The 22,931-nt window shown below is 27.7% G+C and overlaps 1 protein-coding gene across 4 annotated transcripts in view; it reads left to right on the plus strand.

Annotated features, from left to right (window-relative positions):
• LOC129606259 (echinoderm microtubule-associated protein-like 2) overlaps window positions 1-22,931 on the plus strand; it is an 86,966-nt gene that overhangs the window by 10,353 nt on the left and 53,682 nt on the right. Inside the window, exon 1 of one of the 4 annotated variants that reach the window (XM_055516478.1) lies at window positions 21,830-21,941. The exons of the other annotated variants lie outside the window; for them this stretch is intronic. Coding sequence (XP_055372453.1) covers window positions 21,917-21,941 — 25 coding nt within the window. The 5' untranslated portion in view covers window positions 21,830-21,916. Of the gene's footprint in view, window positions 1-21,829; window positions 21,942-22,931 lie in introns of those variants that run through there. 4 annotated transcript variants of the gene reach the window in all.

The following is a 22,931-nucleotide window of genomic DNA, read 5'->3' on the forward strand; positions in this document are numbered from 1 at the left end:
AGTAGAAGGGCGAATATTGCTATATGTTCGAGCTCACATGCTAATTGTAACAATTTTCATTGCGTTGTGCATTTTCAATACTTACAGAAAAATTATTTGCAAAGGCAGTTGCTAAGTATAATTTATCTAAAAAATCCAAGATTTTTTCTCAATAGTGAATTTTGACCATAATACTGTTTTTTGTTTATTGTTTTACTGTGATTAGAAAACCTCTGCTATGTGCAGGTCGGCTAGTCAAGATGTCAAAAATTTAAATTTCACGTCCAAATTTAGTATTACACGTAAATTTTTCAAAACTGAGTCTGTCACATATTATTTTCGAAGACGAAGTGTAAAATTGAAATTCATTTATGAGTTAAATTAGTTCTGTCTTCTGTTTTCTTTATTTAATACTCGTATCCGTGTACGATTTAGCATACAAGCATATATTTTGTAAGTGCAAAACAGTAACGTTATAATTCTTTTATTCTCTCTGTAATTTTTTTTTTAGTTTTGAATAAAAATGGTAACTCATATTAAATATTTCATAAGTTACATAATTGAAATATGAGATTTTTTTTCTGGTTTGATTGCATTTTATGTAATTTTATTATTTTTGTTGATGAAAAATAAGAAAAAATCTACAAAATTACAGTTTCAGTTGAAAAACTCAACGAGATTAATGTAAAAAAAAAGTTTTGTTATCAACTTTGTTACTTTAATTACAAATTGTACTTGTCATCTAGTGACATATTGTCTTCAAAACACATAAAAATAAAGAGAATACGCTTAACTGTTCTAAATCATTCATGTTATTAAGTTTATGAGCGAATCCCCAATTGTTATAATTTTCTATTCTTAAATGCTTTTAAGTCGATTTATTTTTTTTTTTGTTTTTGCAATTCTAAATTTACAAAAAAAATTTATTCCTTTAATTTTGCTGTTTCGGTTTTCATTTTGCTGTTTTAATAAAACTACAAAGCGTTTTGATTTAAAAAAGTAACAAAAAATGGAAAAAAATAAAATCTTTTATTTTAGTTGTTTTTTTTTAAGCATTTTTACTTTGTAATATTTTAATTTTTTTTTATTTTGAATTTAATATTGTCTCTTTATTCCGCTCCAGTTTCGAAATAGATTACCTCCGCAAATTTTCTTTTAAAATAAAATTAAATAAAAACTTTCATATACGCGTATGTTCATATGTAATCACTTAGTACCGTGTGTACCATATAAGGGTGTAGTAAATTGAGGACGGATTTCATTTAGCTAACTGTAAAAATAATTTGATTACGAAATGCAGTGCAAAAACTACAAATATTGTGAGATATAAATTCAATTAAAATCAAACCAGATTAATTTTAGTTGATAAAACTACAATTAAATTCAATTTAGTAAAAGTACGAATTCCTTATCCAAAAAATTTCTCAAAACAAACACCAATTCCTGTGAAATTCATCTAATTATTCGGAAAAAATTCATGTTTTTCTTCTTTCAAATCTATTTCTATTGAATCGCATGTTTTACTGGAATACCTCTTTAGTTGCATCAACCTTATGCCAATTTATTAATCCCGTTAATTTATTTATTTATTAGCTTCATAATCTTAATACCATATCATTTACAAACTCAATTTTATTAAAAAAATTAGATTTTCCTATTAAAAAAAAATTTTTTTCAATTAAAATAAATGTCAAAATTTGTATGGAATGTCTTTAAAAGTTCGCTCTAGCTGAATAATTTTAATAACTTCAGATGCTAAATGGTGTCTAGATTTCGAAAATAATTTTTTCAAATTTTTAAATTGCACCCAATCTGAGAAAAATGCATTTAAAAATTTCAAACCATATAGGTACCATTTCTTACAAAATTTGGCAAAAATAAAAAACCTATCAATTTTCTTTACCAAGAAAAGTTTCGAAAAATTTTTTTTTGATTACTAGATTTTTTTTTGTAATACAAAATTCTAGTTTTTCTTTTCAAAAATTTCAAATTTTTTAAATTAAATTTTTTGTTTTTCAAATTAAAAGTTTGTATAAAATTTTCGTTTCAATTTTGTTATTATTTGTAACATTTCAATAAAAACAGTAAATTCAGATTTTTTATCAAAATAACGGCTCTTCAAAATGTCAACTGCTTTTTTCGAGTGACTATTGTCACCACCAAAATTAATGATAGTTGATAATTACAACGCTTAAAATCCTTGCCTTTAAGGGTCTTTTAAATCTTAGCATAGAAATGGTTTTTGTGTCATCTTCTGTAACATAAAAATTTTTTAATGTTTGAGGACTTAAATTAAAGCTTAAGGAGCTGGAAAAAATTCTATAAAAAAAAAAATGAAAATTTTAAAAAATTTCTTACGAATATATCTTGTTAGAAAAAACTGAAAAAATCAAGGGAAAAATTTTATTTTCTTTAAAGTTCGAATGCTTGGTATTCCGAAAGTACATAAAATACAGAATCAAGCAGCATTTATATTTTAAGTCCTTTACTAAACCTTTCTAAAACTGTTTGCTTGAAGTTCCTATCTTTTTCAGCACTGAAGTTGATCTTCTAACCAATGGTATATGCTGTTATATAACTTTCAGAATCACCCTGTATATATATGTATACATATTTACTCGTAATATGTAAATATATTGTATACTATGAACGTCGTATATTAAAAAACCATTTACATAATATATGCATGTCAGTTTAAAATGTTGATGACGTTACAAAGCTTAAAATATTTTTAAAATAAATAAAAATATTAAATAAAAGACAGTGTGCTGAATATGTTAAAAAAAAAATTTTTTTTTAATGTCTAAACAATCATAAAATAAAAAAAGAAGAATAAATAGAGAAAAAAAAAACACCACAAAGACTGAGTTATGTTGGTTGCCATTTGCAAAAACAAAATATTAAAATTGCATTGTTTTTTTACTTTTGTAGATTTTCATATTATTAATGGCATTTATATTTGAAGTTTTTTAAAGGTTTTATTTATTTTCGCCCTAAAATTAGAAAAAAAAAAAACACAGTCAATTCCACTACTTTATTTGCTTTTGTCATGTTTTTATATTTTATGTCACTAATAAAGTGTAACATAAGAAGATTATCGAGGTCTATAAAATTACCTATAACTATGCAATGAATATAATGAGCATAACTCACAACAAATTGAAGCTATGATTGCTATACTGTGAAATTTCTTAATATATTTTGACTTGCGATACTTACAATTTTTTTGATAAACGTTAAAATTCGCGGCACCACACCGCCATATGTTCATCTAGTGGTAATTTTGTATGTGTATTTTATTTTTCATGAAAAATATATTCTATAAATTAGAACAAATTAGTTGTCGACAGCAATATTTACTCTAAATTTAAAAATTTCTGAAAAGAATATAAAAACAAAAAAAAAAACAGTCAGTCATGTTTTAACTAATTAAACCAAACAAGAAACAAAAAAAAAATCAAAATTCAAAAAATATTTTTAAGGTAATTACTTACTTAACTGTTCTAGTGTTATTTGTTATTCTTTGCAGTTTGAAATCTAAAAGGTGAGGTTATTGTTCCTTTTTCTATTATCTATGCTACGTTAAATATTCTTTACAATAAAGATGTAAGCGTTAAGTATACAGTATTTATGTAGATTAGGTACTCTAGCGAATGCTTATTATGTGCAACATAATGGCGATTAAGATTGTGTGTTTATTTTTTCTCTCTATTAACACAGGTATTTAAGTATGTTTGTTTAATTATGTCACGCTCACAATACAACGTTACTTAACAATAACACGTTAATATAGTTTGGACATTAATTGTACGTTCTCATTTTTCATTAATTTGTGTTCTTCGTATAGTTAGTAAATGTTGTTACTTGCAAGCTTGAAAAAGTATTTTTGTTCTTACTTAATTGTGAGAGAGCAAAAATAGTTTTCATTTACCTTTGCACATACAAATATTTATTTACCATTTCGTTAGCATAGTCAATAAGTTTGGTTTTGTTTTTATTATTTAAGAACAAACTAAAAGAGAAATGAATATTTTTCAAATTATTGCCTTTCTTAAAATTTAAATTTTCTTAATAAGATGAGTGGCGTAGCTTGACCTAAAAATTGAAAACTAACTATTTTAAATACAGTGGGACCTTTATAATCCGAAGTCACACGGGAACGCTAAAACAGTTCGAAATATGAAATTTTCGAGTTGAGAAAGAGAAAAGTTATGCCCATGTTCAGAGGAACACGTTTCGAGGTAAGAAGATTTTCGAGATGTAGAGATTTGAGTTGTGGAGGCTCCACTTTATTATTATTGTCAATTAATTACTAGATTAAAATCTAGTAAGAATGCCGGTTTGTTAATTTTAACTTTCAGAAAATTCAGACGGAAAAATGAAAATATTGCTTTAAATATTTTTAGGAATAGATGAGGAATATAACAAAAATGTCCTGCTTCTGTTTGAAAACCATACAAAGAGAAAACATCCAACACTATAATTTTATATTTTTCTGTTATTTTTCTTTGACTGTCCAGCCCTTAAATTTTTATTGTGTCATAAATTAATTTATGAATTTATTTATTAATAATATAAATAGACACGTACATATGCTTGCGTTAATTAAATAAATATAAACATAATTATGTAAATTGGTACATGTACATATATACACGTATATCTGAGTATTGCATAAAATTCTACGGTTAATAATACATACTCACATAAATAAAATATTTTTTCGTAATGGCATGTATGTGTACAATATTTTACATATTAATATAAGTTTAATGAACTATGAAAATTTAAAATTAAAATTTACATAACCATTAACCACACATAAAAATAAAGAACAAGGTATAAGCATGCTAGTTTTAATAACGCATCTGCTACCAAAAAAATAATTAATTTTTTTTTTTTGTAATTTTATACACATGGATGCAGATATAATAAACATGATAGTAAAACATTCCCACATATGCATATACATACGTGCATACATGTTTAGTATGTTTTTTACAGATATTTGAAAATCATTGTGTTCTTTTTATATTTTCATTGCAGGAAATACACCTACATTTTACAATTAGGTTAATGAGTTAAGTTTTTATTAAATTATTTATTAATTGTTAAGTGATTGTTGACTTAAAATATAATTAATTCTCCGTATTGTGACAAATAAAAGGTGAAAATGATTTTAGAGTCCATGAAATGGGCTACTAGGCCTCTTTATTGTAAAAAAATCGTTTTTCAAATCGCTTTAAATAGCCTCTGAACTTGATTATTTTTTACTTAAATGCTATATGCAGAGTAATAAATTTACACGATATTGTGTTTACGTTATGATAAGAATTTAAAATTTAAATTGTCAAAGTCGTATATTTGTCATTCGGATGCGGTTTTCAAATTTTACAACTAATATTAAAACTTACACCAACCTTATTACAATTTGTGCAAATGTTCTTCTAATTTGTAATAATTCATTCTGAAAGCTATTAAAAAGCATCAAAATTTTATTCGGTGCGTTCCCTGATTTTCCTTGTGCATTCAAAACGGTTTTTAAACAATACCGAATTGAATGACTCGTCAAAATTTCTACATAAATAATATAAAAGGCAATACCTCCCTTAAGTTAATGCAATTTTTATAATATGGAAGGAAGCCAACTTTACTTACACATACACGTATATTTAAAAATTGCTTTTTCTAAAATTTTTGTCACACGTGTGAAACAGATACTTTTAAAAATGTTTCCTCAAAAGCACAAAAATAGTTAAGCACAAAAAAGTTAAAACTAAAATATTTGTATTTCTGTCCCTAAAACTATGCAAATTTTTGACTTTTTATAATATTTAATAGAAGATCCAGTTAAAAATATTGCAGTTATAAATTTTATGGTTTATAAATTTGAAAAACAAATTTTTAAAAATAATTTTATTTTTTATTAGAATTTTAAATTTATGGTAAATAAATAAGTAAATAATGTTATTTGTTCTAGTCATTAGCTTTCATCATTCATTTCGTAAATATTCATGCCAATCAAATCATATAGTAAAATATTATTACTTTATTTTTATTAAAATTTTTTAACCCCTTATGTGCACTTGGATCAAATACCAATATATTTTCTTTTCGAAAATTTCTAATCTAAGTTTTGCTATGTTTAATTAGAATTGTTTGAATTGTTTGAATATGCTTTCGGAATTATAATCTGTGCAAATACATTATAGATTAGCGCTACTATACCGATTTTCGTCAAAATAAAGTGCAAAATCTTAGTCTCCTTATTGTGAAATCTTCCATATTTTTGAATACATTTATGATAAACTCAACAGATTGATGAAATTTTGTTCTAAATTTTTAATAATACTCGTAAAACCTTTTAAATAAACCCTGTTATGTATTTTCTAATAACATTAAAATTTTTAAATGAATTAAAATAAAAATCAAATTTCATTAATTGTTTTAAAAGAAAAAGTTTACATTTCTAATGATACTCACTTCTTATAATTTTCTACTTGTGTTGAAATTTTCTGTCGTGTAAACTAGTCGCAAGTTCTCAAATTCGCGTTTCATTTGGTCACCTACTAAATTACATACCAGCAAACATGTATACCCATCCAACTGTATATAACATTATAAAAAATTTAAATAAATGAAATTCACTTAGAAGCTTTCAAGGTTAAATAAAATTGTTTTTAAAAAAACCGCAAGACAACCTTTTTTTTATTTGTTTACTTCTATGAAAATCTATGTAAATAATATTTGTGTATAAATGTACGTATGTATGTATGTATACATTTGTATGAATATTTTTGTATAATGTACATTAAATTATAAACACTAATTTTTTCCGTCTCGTTTTGGCAATCTTTTTTTTATTTTCTTATATTTTTTATTACAATATTTTTATTTTATTTTTTGTTTTCATTTTATAAATGAAATCTGCATAAAAAAAATCTGATGTGGTCAGCACATAACCGACCGCATTGTGTATTGTCTAGTTCAGGGATGGGGAATCTTTTCTCTATATAAGGCCAAATTTTAGTCAATGCAAAGTCAATCAGGCCGCAAAGTTTAAAAAAAGTCCAAAGGTTATAAATTTTTGCTTTGTGTAGGTTGATGAAAACAAAATTATGTCAGAATATAAAAAATAACATAAAACAGTTTATTTCATAAATAAAAATAGATAAGTACTCGTAAGTATGTACATTATTAATAAAATAATATGGTTCATTATTTCAATGACTTTTCTGTGATTGTTTGTTGCTCGATAACAATTTTATATTTGGTTCCAGCCTCGTTTGGCAGCAAAATTTTAACTTTTAAGAAATATAAGAAATAAATTTTTTTAAGGACAAAGGCCACTAAAAAACAGTTAAAAGGCCGCATGCGGCCTTAAGGCCGCAGGTTCCCCATGCCTGGTCTAGTTAAATGAAAGTGTTACAGAATATTATAAAAATGTCTGTTAAATACTTCTTTCCAATTTTTAGGACATTAATAAGCCTATAGTTAACATACTTAGAAAAATGTAAATTTGGCTCTTAGTAGAGTTTCGCTTTGTGCTACCCGAATTCCCTGAAATGCTCGCCAGTTAGTTTCGGTAACAACCAGAACTCAAATATCAAATTTCAAGAAATTCCATCAATTTGTTCTGTGGATATGGTGAAAAATGTAAAATCGGCCCGCAAATCAGTTCTCGAGCCCTGATCTTTCCAAAAAAGTTATATGTTCATTGCTTTAATATGAGGAATTCATATATTACATTTCAATGAAATCGGTTGATTATTTCTCTTTATATACACAAAAATGTATATTTGGCCCGTAGTAAACGTCTAGTTGCCGATGCCTGATTTCTTCCAAAACATACGAATTTTTGCGGACGGTCGAGCTGAGCTTATATATAAAATTTCAAGTAAATCGGTTGAATATTTTCTTCAAAATGTTCAAAAATGTAAAACAGGCCCGCTAAAAAGTGCAGTTCCCGAGGCCTGATATATACCAAAAGTTGATCGATCCGTGCCATAGTGGAAACAAACTTACATATAAAATTTCATCAAAATCGGTTCAGCCGAACTTGAGATACACGCGTGCACACATAGACCGACATACCGACAGACCGACAGGTTGCTAAAAATAGTTTATTTACACTTCCCTACTATGGAGAAGTACGTTCCCACCGAAAACTCGATATGCAAAATTTGTTGCCATCACATAACTTACCTATTGTTTACACAATACGGTCGGTAAATAGCTTGAAAATAAATTTTTTTCTCATTTGCATTCGTTAGGCTTATTATCTTTTTGTCGTAAACTTAATATATGACGTATAAGTATATATTTTGTACTTGGAATTAAAAAAGCCATCTTAATTTTCATACTATAAGGAAATTCTGAGTTATGATGTCTTAACAATAAAATAATATATTTGTAATAAATAAGCCATCAATGAGTAAAAAATGAAATAACAACTCATAACAAATTAATTTTCGCGAAGAAAAAAAAATTAATGTTTAATATTATAACCATGTTTGAACCACAGTTCCTGTTTAATAAAATACAGACTCCAATTTCAATGTTCAAGTTGTGACTCATTTGTGTTTTTTGCTATTTATATTTAAAATATTCAAATAAGTTTATTATTCATTAATGCTTATTAAATAAATTGTAAATTAGATTTATTGGATCAGGGTTCTCCAAATTCTTCATTTTAAGAACCAAACTTAATTATACTATAATTTCCCCAATAAATTTCCAATTGTTAAAAACCACATTGATCTACCTGCCAATATTTATTTATTATAAGGTTTTTATGTTCGGAGCTTTTCGGCTTCCGATAATATATGTCTCTGAAGAAAAATTGAACGTCTGTTCTACAATTACTCATACTGTACATTCATATGTACATATTTGAGGTTTTCATGTTTGTGTTTACAGTAACATGACTCTCATTAGCCTTATTTACAAGTTCTTCACTATAAATCGTTTGATTTTTTAATTATTATGTTTGAGTTTGCCTTTCAACTTGTTACATTTCATATCATTAAGTTGTGCAACATTTGTACAACTTATACATGTGAGGTATCGATTTTTAATGTGCGTAAACAAATAAAAAGCCTTCTACAATTCATTATCGTGTGTCAAATTAACCGGTCTGGGAGTCTCAGATTAGAAATGCCCAGTTTTGAAGCTTATAACTCTCTACATTCTATATGAGTTATAAATTCAAATTTGCAGTTGCTATGTAGAAAACCTTATTAAATAAAACATAGTATACGTACATATGTCGTGTATTATACACGTAATATACATATATACATAGAAAAACAACGCTGTCCATTTTTTTTTTTCAAATAATATAACTATGTACTACTGTACTAATGTTATTCTAATAGCTATCGTTATAATATTTTATGAGCACAGAACCATAAAATTTAAATAAATAATTACATATACACATGTATGTATGATAACATAGCTCTAGTAAAAAATTTTAGTTATGAAATTATATTAACCTTTAACTACTGACATCGAATTCTGTCGATCTAATGCTGATGTTTGGTATTTTTTTTATTTTCTTTTTATTTACAAAAATTAAAAAAAAAAACATCTTACATTTCTCTTCTCAACTTTGCCAAAAATCGTAAATTGTCTCGTTGCTAATTCAATATTTTAAAAATTGAGCGGTTTTAAACTCCCCATCATTAGATAAAGGTTAATATTAAAATTCCAATAAAAATGAATTCCGAATTCTTTCCGAAAAACCACATTATTCACAATAAGATAAGTAAACAAAAATTCACAACTAGATTTTTACGTTTTCTTTGCTTTAACAAAACTCAAATGTTGTCAAATACTTAACCGCAATTTGTTGTCATTTCAATAGAAATTCAATGAAATTCATTTAATCTTTTAAATTTGAATCTATTAAAAAGATTTGTAAATCTTTGATGGTATTTTCTAATAAGCTATTTCATATTTTCAATAATAAATTTTAGCATTAAAGTGAAATCTTTAAAAACTTTCAATATTTTTAAGTCAATATTTAATTATTTTGGTATAAATACATATGTATGTATGAATGTATTACCGCATTTTAATCAACAAATTCTAGTTAAAATTTACTTAGAGTACAATTAAAAATGTACACAATGACATTAAGTCTTTCAACATAATTTCAAAATATTTTCAATGAATTTTTTTTTATTAAATTTTTTCTTTTGTATTTAATTTTGCATGTTTAATGTTGTTATGTATATACACATGTACATATATTTTAAATTTGAATAAAAATTGTTCAAATGATTTCACATTGTTGCAAACTTATAATTTGACACATCGAAGTGGGTGAAATTTTTTCCCTATTGTGTGCAAAAATGTTTTTGACCGGACCAAAACAAAATCAGAAAATGAAAAAAATATATTTATACAAATTTTATTTGAATTGAGTGTATAAGTTTGTAGTATATTCGGAATAAATGTACATACATACATACGTAAACATCTACTTATGTATATATGTACACTACATAAACTGTAGATTCATTTTATTTTTTGTTTAGCTAATCAAATTTCGCTACAACCATATTTAGAATATCAAAGTGAAAACAAAATGACAGCAAAACAACAAATTCTAAACACAAAAGAAAAATAAAATCATGTTTGTATAAATGTAGTACCTAAATAAATAGTTTGATGATAAGGCGATCGATGATCTCTACCAAAAAAAATAAAGAAATAAATTACGCTAAGTAAATTACTATGTGACGAAATCACTTAAATAAATTAAACGCATTTCTATTATGCCGAAAATAAAAAATAATTTTAGCAAATAAATTGAGGTCACATTCCTTAAATAAATTACATACAAAGCGAAATAGAGAAAAACAAAAACAACTAATGTCAATTTGTTCGCTTTAGTAGGGAGACTAACTCAATTTTCGGTCTATATAAGATTTTGTTTAATGAATTGTCTGTAACAAATATAGCTGTTGTTGATTCATCTGCAATCTACATAAACATTATGTATAAGATTTCCAAAAAAACATAGAAAATGTAGAGCCGAACCCCACGAATTATCATTTTGCAACGAAATTACTTGATGTTAGACAAAATTCGTGTTAAGGGGAAAATAGGGCACATATTAATAAATTTCAAATCCATGTTTTCAATAATGGAAAATTCAAAGCTCTCGTAGAATATCGTGTTAAAGAGCTTGCATGCATTCAAATTGTTTGATTTTGAGAAATTTTCGATTCAAAAAGAATTTTCAATTCAAAAAGAATTGCCATCAAAATAAAAGTAAAAAATTTTCGTGACACAGAGAAATTCGATTTATTGAGATTTCGTTCTAGGAGTTGAGAAACTGAAGAAAATTCTATCTACGAGTATTATTAAAAATGAAACAAAACAGTTCGTATTAAAAGGTTTTTACTGTAGAAAAGAAAAGCAAAGTTTTTTAATTAGAAATGCTAACTAGACAAGCGTGCAAAATTCAACATGACTGCAAAACATTTTCAATTTAATACAAATTTATAATATTTAATTGTTATAGAAGAGGGAAAGTAAAATACATCGAAATTATTATACAGAATTATTGTATATATGCATTTTTAAGAAAGTGCCTACTTATTTTAGATACATATTATACACTTAAGTTGTTTTAAAACTGTTAACAAAATTATATAGATTAGTCAGAATTGCAATTTGTAAGATGTCGATTTCACTAACCAAGTTACAAATTCTTTTCAGTTTACTCATATTGGCACATTCTTATAAATTCGGTATTCGATGCAGCTTTGAAATTCATTCCACTATCGGTATAATGGGATAAATGGGGTTAAATATTAAAAATATGTAGTCAGATATGGGTAATCTAGAGATAGATTGAAATAATTGCAAATTTCAAGAATTTCTATTTATGTATGTAGACGTACATCTGTGTATCTTAAATACACTCAAATTTCAATTGCGTTTAAATTTGTTCATGATGTCATTGTTTTAGGGTGGTCAAGACTGCATTTCCATAAATTAATTTTTTGATAAATAAAAAATTTTTGATTAAAATGTGATTTTTTTTATGGTTTTTTTTTTATTTAATTTCTATTGAACTCAAATGACATTTCTGTAGGTTTTGTTTTCACACTCCTGACGATATAAAATAAATCCAATTTGATATGGAGAGAAAAATAATACCAAGTACCGTTGTATTTCGTTTAAAAATACTAAATTTAAATTGACATTTAGGGAAAAATTTTATTTTCGTTCTTATAGTTATTTCCATTATAATCTGCAAAAGATTATTTTTTATAGCTTAATTTATGATAGAAATATATAGTACGAGAATCGAGGCCATTAGTGTTCATAAAATTTTTCTTAAAGATTTTTCTACAAAATCTTGTTCTCAACGTCAATTTTAATTAAATAATTTCCTTTTAAAATTAAAATTTACTCCGTTTGGAAATTTATGTGCTAAATTTCAATTTAAATTTTTAACTTATTTTGTGTAAACGTTCCAGTATGGTATTTTAGAGTCTTTTTGCCAAATTTTTGGTAAATCGTATATATATTTAAGTTTTGGGCATAACAATTCAAATCGGGTTGAAAGTTTAAATTTTTTGACTAAATTTGTGTTTTTTTTTTGTATAAAAATTGCCACAAAAATGTGGTTTATTTAAAATAATTCTTATTTTATGGTTAATTCAAGTGAATACATACACATGTGTATGTATATAATACTCGTATATAGAGATGAATAAATTATTTTGCAAATCATTATAATTTTTATAACTCTGAATTTTATTGTTATTATTTTATGCTAATTAACGATTTTGTGTATATTTTTTTTGGTCAAATTTTTAATATGCTTTTGTCATTTTGATATCCATTAATTTATGGTATATAAACTTGAAAATAATAACCTCATATCATAGATGAATAAAATGAATTTATGAACAGGGTGGCGCAAAATGAATTTTATTTTTTTTTAGATTCTCTAGAATTTTTTTTTATTCAAACGAAATTTTAAATTTATGCTTTGTTTAAGCTTTCATTTTCGTTTTAAATTTCTGAAGCAATTTTTGAGACAATTCACGTTCAACATTATGACTGTAATATTAGATAAAGTAATTAGTATCAAATAAAAGCACTGTAATTAACAAAGTAATCAAAATTATATTATATGAAACTAATAGGGATAGTAACTTTCGAATCAACTCCAGATTAAAATAATTCTATATCAAAAAAAAATGAAACAATGTTAAAGTTGACTGGATTTCAATAAAAGAAAGCTTATAGAATTCCATAAAAAATTTTACTCAAAAATTTTGTTTTATTTTACAATTACTGAAAAGCACACGCCATATTTAGCTTTTTTATCCACTATGAGTAAAGGGCGTTATTCACTGGGTGAGAATGGGTATCATGTATTCGTATAAAAGCCTGTAATTGTATCTCGTTTACTTTTAGAGTTACAGATAAAAATTAAGAAATCCACTTGAAAGTTGATTTCGAAGAAAATTTTTAATTAGACTCATTAATTTGTAGAACAACACGAAAACATAAATAAAATTATTTATGCCATTACACTTACATCACTCTGTATTTTGTTTGCCTCATACATTGTATGTATATATGAAATTTTTGTAGTTCTAATAAATAATTGTGATTTCCGCTTAACCAAAAATGAATTTTGTTTGTTATGCTGTTGTATTTATTAGTCGCTAAAGAATTTTAAATGTGAAATTTTAAATTTTTTTGCCATCATATTATACATACAAATAAAAAAATTAATTAATTTTGAATATAATTATGGCTTTGTTTCACATTTCACTATATTTAAAAAAAATTATGAGAATAAATGGAATAACTGCTGTTTAACAAGAGAAAAAACAGAGGCAATTTCATTATAAAAACAAAAAACAAAATATTCCAGCATTTTCCTCGGTGTACTTTGTTTCATCACAATATCCAGGTATACCATTGGAATTTCTACAATATTTCGAATTGCGATACATTATATATACAAATACAAACATACACACAATTTTTCTAGAATTTTTTTTCCCAATTTAATTAATTCTCCGGGCATGTTTGTAAAAAATACACAAAATACCGATGATATATTATACTTCTCTATATAATTTTATTTGTGTATGTATATGTAATAGGTATATATAGATAACAAATACACCCTTATCTTTACAAAATGTTAAAATTGTTATCCTAAAAAATATTGACTATCGTTGCTAAGATTCTACGTATAGCACTGTTTAATATTTCAAACAATTTTCTCTCGATTTTCTACTATTGAATGCTTTAAACTAAATCTCATTTTGTATTCAAATTGTATTACATAAATTTCCGGTAAAAATTAAACTATGTACATTATACACTGTAATATTTACCTTTAAATTAATGGCTTTATTGAACTAAAGGATGTTAATAATGTTTATCAGTTAATAAACCTTAATATTTTATTAATCAAAAAAGGTTTATCTCGATATATAAGTAGATATGAATACATATGCATATCATTTAAGTACTATGATAATCATGTAAAACCAACAAAAGGATATTATTATAGAAGGTAAATAACCGATATAAGGATATTGTATATATGTGTGTTCAATATATATATATATATATATATATATATATAAGTATTGATGATACAAATATTTTAATTTCCGTAAATCCTTTTATAATAAGTTTCTATAAATAACAGTTGATTACTTCTATTGTTACTGTTCGATTACAAAATGTATTCAGAGGCGGATTTTAATAGAAATTTTATAAAAAAAAACAAAATATTGGTATACAATTTACAGAAATCTGATAATGATAGAAGAAAAGGAAACTGCTTTTTAAGTTGTAGTCCTGATATTGTCATTAAAATTAATTGAAAATTTTTTAAATTTACCTTACCTGATTTAATTTTTATATCATACGAAAGGTATCAGACTATTCTTTAGTAATCGAGGACTGGAGGGTATCTAGCAAAAGGTCGTATTCTGACCATGCCTGGATAGTCTTCACGGTGGGATTCGAAGTTGGGAATCCCAAACCTTTTAGGAACCCTAAAAGAACAGATTGGGTTAAATTCAGAGCCATCGTGCGGGCCAAGCTCATGGTCATGCCCGATATTAACAACTATATTAAGGAAGTCGAAGAACTTGATGCGCAAATCAGTAGATTTGAGAAAGTCATGGGCGTGGCTTTCAGAGCATCCTGTCCTTTGAAATATTCAAAAAAAAAGTATCCCCCGTGGTGGAACGAAGATTTGAGTAATCTCCGGAAGATTACCAGGGATGTCTTCAATATCTGCTACAAGAATGGGTTCTGGCAACCTTATAAGGAGTGCCTGAGAGAGTATAAAAGGGCTATCCGTTCCGCAAAAAGCCAGGGTTGGAGGGATTTTTGCGGAACTGTAGAATGTACCAGAGATTCTGCCAGATTGAGCAGAGTGCTTTCCAAGGACCATACCGGTCCTTCTTTTCTGAAGGATGAGGGTGGGACATGGACAAAAACATCTATGGAAACTCTCAATTTACTAGTGGACACGCATTTCCCGGGTAATACCGGGTCGGCTCGGGAGGCTATCCAGTTGGATTCCCTTCCGGGGCAGCCTGTGTCGAGTGAAATGGTTGAAGCTATTATAACGGTGGAGAAGGTTAGCTGGGCGATAGACAACTTCTCTCCATACAAAACGGCGGGGATAGATGAGATATTTCCAGCTATGTTACAGAAGACGAAGGAACTAATAGTTCCGTGGCTTCTAAAAGTTTTTAGAAGTTGTCTTATCCTTGGATACGTGCCCAAGTCGTGGAGACGTGTAAAAGTTGTTTTCATTCCCAAACCGGGAAGAAGGGGCCATGAGGGCGCCAAAGATTTTCGACCAATTAGTTTGACTTCCTTCGTTCTAAAAGCGCTGGAGCGCGTTCTGGAGCTAGGGCTCAGGAACAGAATGAAGGAAGTTCGACTTTCGCCTTCCCAGCATGCATATTGCGGGGGAAGGTCCACAGACACCGCACTACACGAGGTAGTGAGGACTATCGAACAATCTATCCATTATAAGCAATACACGTTGGCGGCCTTTCTAGACGTGGAAGGGGCTTTCAACAATATTAGTTCGTGGGCCATAGGAAATTCTCTGACTCAGTTGGGGTTGGAAGATGCTTTGGTACGCTGGATATTATCCATGCTGCGGACCAGGATCCTGTATTCGGATCTTGGTGATAGTAGTGTCGCAAGGTACATTAGTAGGGGAACGCCCCAAGGTGGGGTGATTTCGCCACTTTTGTGGCTTGTTGTTATGAACGAGGTTCTACTGCAACTTGAAGAAAGGCGAGTGAAGGCAGTGGCATACGCTGACGACCTAGTAATCCTGGTTTCCGGCTTTGACCTTCCAACAATCAGTGGGGTTTTGGAAGGATCTCTAAATGTGGTGAGCTCTTGGGCTAAAAGATGTGGCCTTGGAGTGAACCCAGCCAAGACGGAACTTGTACTTTTTACGACTAAGACAAAAATCCCGAGCTTTGGACTGCCCCGATTGGGTGGTTTGCGGCTCAGTTTGAGTCCGGCAGTTAAGTATTTGGGAGTCATACTCGACTCTAAACTTAACTGGAAGCTTAACGTGCAAGAGAGGGTGAACAGGGCCTGTACGGCACTTTACACCTGCAAAAAGATGGTCGGCAGGAGGTGGGGGCTGAAACCTAGAATGGTTTTATGGTTATACACGGCCATTGTACGACCTATATTAACTTACGGTTCACTCGTGTGGTGGCCGGCGTTGGGGAAAGCTTACAACTGTACCAAGATCGGTAGGGTACAGAGGGCTGCATGCATAAGCATTACGGGGGCATTGAGATCGACGCCCACGGACGCTATGGATGTACTCCTCCATTTGCTTCCACCAGACATCCATATTAAGAATCTGGCCGCGGCAAGCGCCGTTAGACTCAGAGAAGCTGAGTGCTGGCACGAAAGGCCGTATGGCCACGGCAATGTCCTTCAGTCACTACCGGACGGAGTGGTTGCGGATGCTACAGACTATTGCATCCCTAGACTTGAGCTTGACAAGAAGTTTCGGGTTGAGCTTCCGTCTCGCGGGCAGTGGAAAAGAAATCTTCCACTGCAAGGCTTTGATGTTGCTCTCTTCACTGACGGTTCCAAGGATAGGAATGGGGTCGGTGCTGGAGTATTTTCGGAGACTCAGAACATATCGGAGTCATATCGCCTTCCCAACGGATCGAGCGTGTTCCAGGCGGAAGTATTCGCCATATGGAAGGCATGCGAAATCCTGGGAAGGGATTTGGTTGTGGCCCGGGAGGTCGCAATTGTGACGGATAGTCAGGCTGCGATTCTGGCTCTAAATTCGCCAAAGATATTCTCAAAGTTGGTAGGGCTTTGCTACGATGAGCTGACGAGATTGTGCAGTCATCATAGTATCACCTTACTCTGGGTTCCGGGACATAGGAACATACCAGGAAACGAGCGGGCTGACGAGCTGGCCAGATGTGGGTCGGCATTGGACGGCTCCAGGGCCGAGCGAGTTCTTGTCCCTATAAACACCATCAAAACTGATATATACCGCTTCCAAGTGGCATGTGCGGACCGCAGGTGGAGGGGCCTGAGCACATGTGCAACGGCTAGGAAGACGTGGCCGAAATACGACCATAAGAAATCAATGAGCCTCCTGGCGATGCCTCGACCGGACATAGCTAAGTTAGTGGCTGTGTACACGGGGCATTGGCCTGTGGGGGATCATGCAGCTAGGCTGGGAATTCCCTTTAATACGTCATGCCGCAGTTGTCGGGAGATAGACAAAAAAGAGACGCTTTTTCACTATCTCTGCGAGTGTCCGGCTCTTCAAGGGGCCAGGTTGTTGTCATTTGGGGAAACGGACATAATGGAACTGGGGAACATTTCTAATAAAAGTATCGGGGACGTAAATAAGTTCCTTAAAAGAACGGGGTGGCTCTGATCGCTGGCCCTGGACCAACGTACTTTGACAACCGGGTTTCACGAGGCGGTGGTAGCAAAACGGCACGTCGGTGCTAATTGGGGTGTTGGCCAGTCGGGTCGCACCGGCCACTCTAACCAACCAACCAACCAACCAACCATTCTTTAGTTATACGTACTTAATGCTTCAATAATTTTTTTAACAAAAATTATGTCACTTAAAATAAAAGTGTTTTGAATTCAAAATGAATAATTTTTAAATTTGTCCCTTTCAAATTTATGTACACAGCTTGTCTGAATAACATCTGTATGAAACGATTAGGATATTATTATAACTTTTAAACTTACTGAAATAATTGAAGCTTATTATTATTTATTTAACCCTAATGTTGTGAATTGTAATTTTAGTAATAATATAATTATTATTTCGACATAATAAATTTAAAATTGCCTGACTTTAGGCGTATTATGCGATACAATTTTATCGATAATTATTCCAGCTAAATAGTAATAATTTTATAATTACTAGTAAAAGTAATTGTAACCCAAATTTCATCGAATATATAACAAGTTTATTCGACAGAATCTTAAATTCAGTACCAATATTGGTACACTGAGAAAAAATTTTAAGGTGCTGATTTTATTCCTCCTATATTTACATACTATCATTGTAGTTAAAGAATATGTTTGATGTTGACTTGAATTTTTTAAATTTGCAAATATTTTTTTTAGTTGCACATTTAATTTAGTATTATTTTAAGAAAATAAATCTAAATTCCAAAAATATCTAGACTGAAAACTATAAATTTACAATAATTCGTACACACATGCTTTCGTTATTTGTGCAAACATCTTAAAAAAATGTATAAAAAATTCTAAAAGTTTGTTTTTTTATCGCAACATTTCAAGTTTTTATTATAAATTCCAAAACAGAAATTTGGGATTTGTAACGACTCTTAATACGCTCCAATCAAGCATTTCATACTGCAAAACTGTAAAATGGCAAGAGTAAATAGGGAATCATTTATTTTCTTCTTAATTCCAGCAACTAAATTTAAAAAAAAAATCGAAAACGAAAAGTAATAAAATAAAAGCATAAAATAAAAGAAAAAAAGTTGCAGGCTCTTCTCTTTCCGGTCCTTTTCAGCAAGAGAAAAACCTAAAAGAAAAAACTTTTTTTTTATTTGTTTATTATTTATTTATTTATTTATACTGGCCATATGTATACGGATACTAGCTTGTCTACATATGTTTGTGTATATTTATAGATGTGTAAATAAATGTAATATTTATCTGTTATATTATATTATAATACTTATGTACTTATCGTTCTCTGTTATTTTTTTATTAACTTTATTTACGTTTTTACAAATGCACTGAAATGCGCAAGCTCTTGCTTTCTTTTTGTAAAAACACTAAAACGAAATAAACAACAAAATTGTTATGCAAGGTGTTTCATCTAAAGCTTTTTTATACTACTGTTATTAAGGATAGGGCAAATGATTTTGCGACAGTAATTTTCACCCCCTGTCCTTATTTTCTGTTTTATTTTTGTTACAATTGCTTTTTTAATTTTTTCTCTCTTTTATTCTCTGAAATTCTCAATATGCTTAAGTATTTGAGCAGCATTTACTATTTTTTTTTTTGTTGTTTTGAAATACGTATAACAGTTTTGAGATTTAATATAATATAACAAAATAATTTTTTACCCTGTTTGCATCACTATTTTAATTAACTACATATTTTAATTCGTGTTGAAAGCAAATAAATGAAAATAAATTCAGATTTAAAATGGTATCATTCGGGTTAATCAGGTTTTAAATTTCAACTTAATTTGCTTAAAAAATTTAATGAAAAAATAATATCTGTTATAGTAATATAATTTTTATAAATTTTTTATATATAATACTTTGAATTTATTTGAAGGACGAATAACGCCCCAAACTAACTCGGCATAGTATATCCGGAAATTATTTGTTGAAAAATTGCAATAAAAAACAGCAATAAAAAATTTTTTATATAAATATATAAAGCCATCTACCGAATTAACTTACTTAACTACTCCTCTCAATTGCGCAAATGCACAATTCAAATTGGAATTAACGATTAAAAATATCATAGCCATTCTTTGTGTTTCATTTTGGTATATCAAATTCTAGATTTATTGCGTTTTACGGTATGACATCTCCAGGTACATCAACCTATATATATATGAACATGTAGTTGTAGTAACGAACAATAGATGTCAGATCAACATCAAACCCTTGATATATATGTGAAATCTATGAGTTAGTTTTTGTTATTGTATAACGAAATACCGTTTAGAGAAAGCATTTTATTTGTAAAATACTCTAAGAGTACATAATACTATTGTATACCATTAAATGATTTATATCCATTTTGTTGTACATTATAAATTAATTTGATTTATGAATATAATAGTACATATATTTCGATTCGATCCTGTAAAATATATTATATTAAAGTTAAATGTACTGTTGAAAATATTGTTCGGAATTAAAATTTTTCGATTCCTTTAAACTATCATCCAAATTCCTTATGTAAACGAGATAATTTTATTTAACTGTTATATTTATTTAAAATTAAATAGAAGAAAAATTCAGAAAAGAAGGGAAGAAAAAACGGATTTGAAAATTAATAAAAGAAATGAAAAATAAACAGAAAAAAAAAAATTTAAATCAAAAAAAGGACTGAAGAGAAAATTCCTGGCAACCATTCAGATTTTCAAAAATTTTGTGATTTTTCTTATTTTTTTGTTTATTTCACAATATTTATTGTACTTTCAACTTTAGTCTTGAACTTTTGTATGTGCCGGCTGGTTATCGTGAAAAGTATTTTCATTTTTTTACGCGTTTACGCCGCTGTCAATTTTTGTACGAATTTTCCATTGAAAAATCAAAAAAATTTTTTTTGTGATTTTTTGTGATTTTTTTTTACAAAACAGTGCAAGAAAATTTATCTCCATTTTTTTTTGTGTTCTTTCTTTGCAGTATATGTAAAAAAAAAATAAATAAAAAAAAAACTGTTATTTGGGTGTTGTTTTGATATTGAAAATTTTTCGAAATTCCATGTTAAATTTGGTTTTTCTTTATTGTCATCGATAGCTACCTATAGTCCATAATTTATTCATATAGATCTACTATATTTTTTTTTATTTGTTTATTTATTTTGTATTTAAAATAGTTAAAAATGTTATTTATATTCATAAAATAGAAAAAATTTAATTAAAATATTGTTATTCTAAGTTCATAATCCGTCTTAAAATACACTGAAAAAAAAATTTAGTAAAAATATATTTAAAATAATTTTTTTAATTCATGTGTTAGTTATCCCAATTACATCGTCCCTTTTGTTCATTTTAATCATAATTATACACATATATGCTTTAATAATTATAATAAATATATTTCATATGACTGTAAAGACAAAAAATAATTCATATTGACAAAGAATATTCCATTAATATTTTTTTTTAATTTATAAAATAAATATTTCTTATAAAAATAAATATTGGTTGTGCTAATGATAGTTATTGAAAATAAAATTAATTAAAAGCAATAAATAATTAAGTGATGTTTAAATAGCCAAAGAATTCTTATAAAAATAAATTAAAATAAATAAATATTTAATTTCAATTTTAATTTTTACATATATTAGAAAATTATTCAATATTATTAAATTAAATTTACATATTAAATGTGTGTGCATTATTAAAGAACAAATAAATAGAAAAAAATTAAATAAAATTTTTTTTAAATTAGTATTTTAAATATAATTATTAAATAAATAAAAAAATATATTTAAACGCTTATACATTAATCACCCATTATACCACAGATAGGGTGTAAAACGCTAATTTTTCTTTTATTTTTTGAAAATATTCAAAAACACTAACAAGTAAATAAAAGCACTAAATTATATATTTAATTATATAATAAAATTGTTACTTAATTTATTATATTATTTAAATAAAATGAGTAATTTGATATTAAATTACAGTAAGTGGGTTTTCTTTTATTTTGCATATACATTTTTTTTTATTTAAAAATTAAAATATTCAAATTTTTTTTAAATAAATATCAAATAACAATAATAACTTTTTAAAAAAATGAAATTTGTAAATTTTTAAAATTACTTTTCTTATTATGCATTGGTTTACAATTTTTTTAACCAAATTTCATTGCATTTTTCACACCTTTAAAAATATATTGGTAAATTTTATTTTTAAATTTTTTGCTCTTCTGTTTTTACATTTTTACTATATTAAAAAAATAATGAAAATATTATAGAAATGTTAATGATTATACGTATATATGAAATGCTGGTTAATATTGCAAAACATATACTTACATATATACATTAATATAAAATGCATTCACGCCTTTTTAAATATTTTGAAAACATTTTTGTACTATTTATGCTTGCTTTATTGCATTCACAAAATGAAAAACAAAATTCAAATACATTAAATTTAATAAACGCGCACATTTACATTTACAACTGTCTTTTATAGAAAATTGTATATGTATATTGTAAAGAAGAGTAAACTGGAGTTTACTCTTCTAGAGAAAAATTTCTTTAAATTTTAAATATATCGTGAACGACAATTTATTATACGAAAGCTTTCCAAAATGCATTTTGATTTTAAGGCTTTTAAAATTTGAACATCGAAAATTTTAAATCTCTGCACACTTGATTTATATAGCTTTAATTTTAAGACTGCGAATTCAAAAAAGTCCCCAATTTAACTTTAAACGAACGGGTTTTCGAATTTAAAAAGAGATTAATTATTTTGAAATAAAGTGGTTCTAAAGCAAAAGCTGATAAATCATGAAATCGGTAAAGAAAGTTTTTCTTAATTTTAAATTTTTTAAGATATTAGAGGCCGAAATTAAATTATCAATTTATTTTTTTTTTAATAAAATATTTTGGAAAATATAAAGATTTGGCCGTACGGCCGTACCATTGCAGTTTAAATGAATTCTAAA

The sequence above is a fragment of the Condylostylus longicornis genome, unplaced genomic scaffold (assembly GCF_029603195.1).
Source record: "Condylostylus longicornis isolate FDR11 unplaced genomic scaffold, ASM2960319v2 ptg000018l, whole genome shotgun sequence".
NCBI lineage: Eukaryota > Metazoa > Arthropoda > Insecta > Diptera > Dolichopodidae > Condylostylus > Condylostylus longicornis.